Genomic DNA, 859 nt, shown 5'->3' on the forward strand with positions numbered 1-859 from the left:
TATCCTCCCCCTCAGCTGCCTTACCGACAGCTTTAGGTTTCCCCTTAGTGGTCCCGCTGGTAGTCTTAGGCTTCCCTTTGGCGGAATCGGCTGCACCACCGGTAGCCGTGGGTTCCTCCTCAGGTGCCTCAGGTACTGCGCCAACTACCATAGGCTCCCCCTCATTCAACTCAGCTGAATCTCCAATCGCCGCGTTCCCTTGACTATCCTCTACGGCCTCACTCGGACTAAACTGCTCCCCCTGCCGGGGAGGGGCTGCAGTCTTGCAACTACTGCTAGCCACATCGTCCTCATCGTCACTATCGCTTCCGCTGCCGCTGCTTTCGCTATCATCCGCAGGCAGCGTGCGGGACGTTGGCGTTTCCTCAAAAAGCACGCTCCTGCTCACTACGATACGCTTAGACCCGTCTAATAAAATCCGGTATCCTTTGCAGTTGCGTTCGTAGCCCACCAACACACCCTTCTGGCTCGTGGCATCGAGCTTATTGCGGTGCCTCCTCTCGACATGCACCCACGCAGTACACCCAAACACGCGCAAATCAGAGACATCTGGCTTCACGCGGTGGAAAACTTCAAAGGGCGTTATCTGTTTGCCCGACACAGGCGAACAATTATACAGGGCACATGCAGTGGTGATAGCTTCGGCCCATAGTTCGTGCGGTAATCCTGAGTCTTGTAACATCGCGCGGGTCTTCTCTAGGAGTGTGCGGTTCAGCCTCTCAGCGCGGCCATTTTGCTCAGGAGTGTACGGCACGGACGTGTCGTGCTGGACCCCCTTACCCTTAAGGTACTGTCCTAGAGCCTTATTCAAGTACTCCCCACCGCGATCCGACTGAACTGCTAGCAGCTTCTGCCCGAT

The 859-nt window shown here is 56.5% G+C and overlaps 1 protein-coding gene across 1 annotated transcript in view; it reads right to left on the minus strand.

Moving 5' to 3' along the window:
* The window catches only part of VOLCADRAFT_91420 (uncharacterized protein), a gene marked incomplete at both ends in the record, with an annotated part of 7,231 nt that overhangs the window by 5,338 nt on the left and 1,034 nt on the right, over positions 1-859 (minus strand). Inside the window, one exon of the mRNA XM_002950988.1 lies at positions 25-326. Within this exon, the coding sequence (XP_002951034.1) occupies positions 25-326 (302 nt within the window). The remainder of the gene's footprint in view (positions 1-24; positions 327-859) is intronic.

Source organism: Volvox carteri (genome assembly GCF_000143455.1).
Source record: "Volvox carteri f. nagariensis unplaced genomic scaffold VOLCAscaffold_21, whole genome shotgun sequence".
NCBI classification, from domain to species: Eukaryota; Viridiplantae; Chlorophyta; class Chlorophyceae; order Chlamydomonadales; family Volvocaceae; genus Volvox; species Volvox carteri.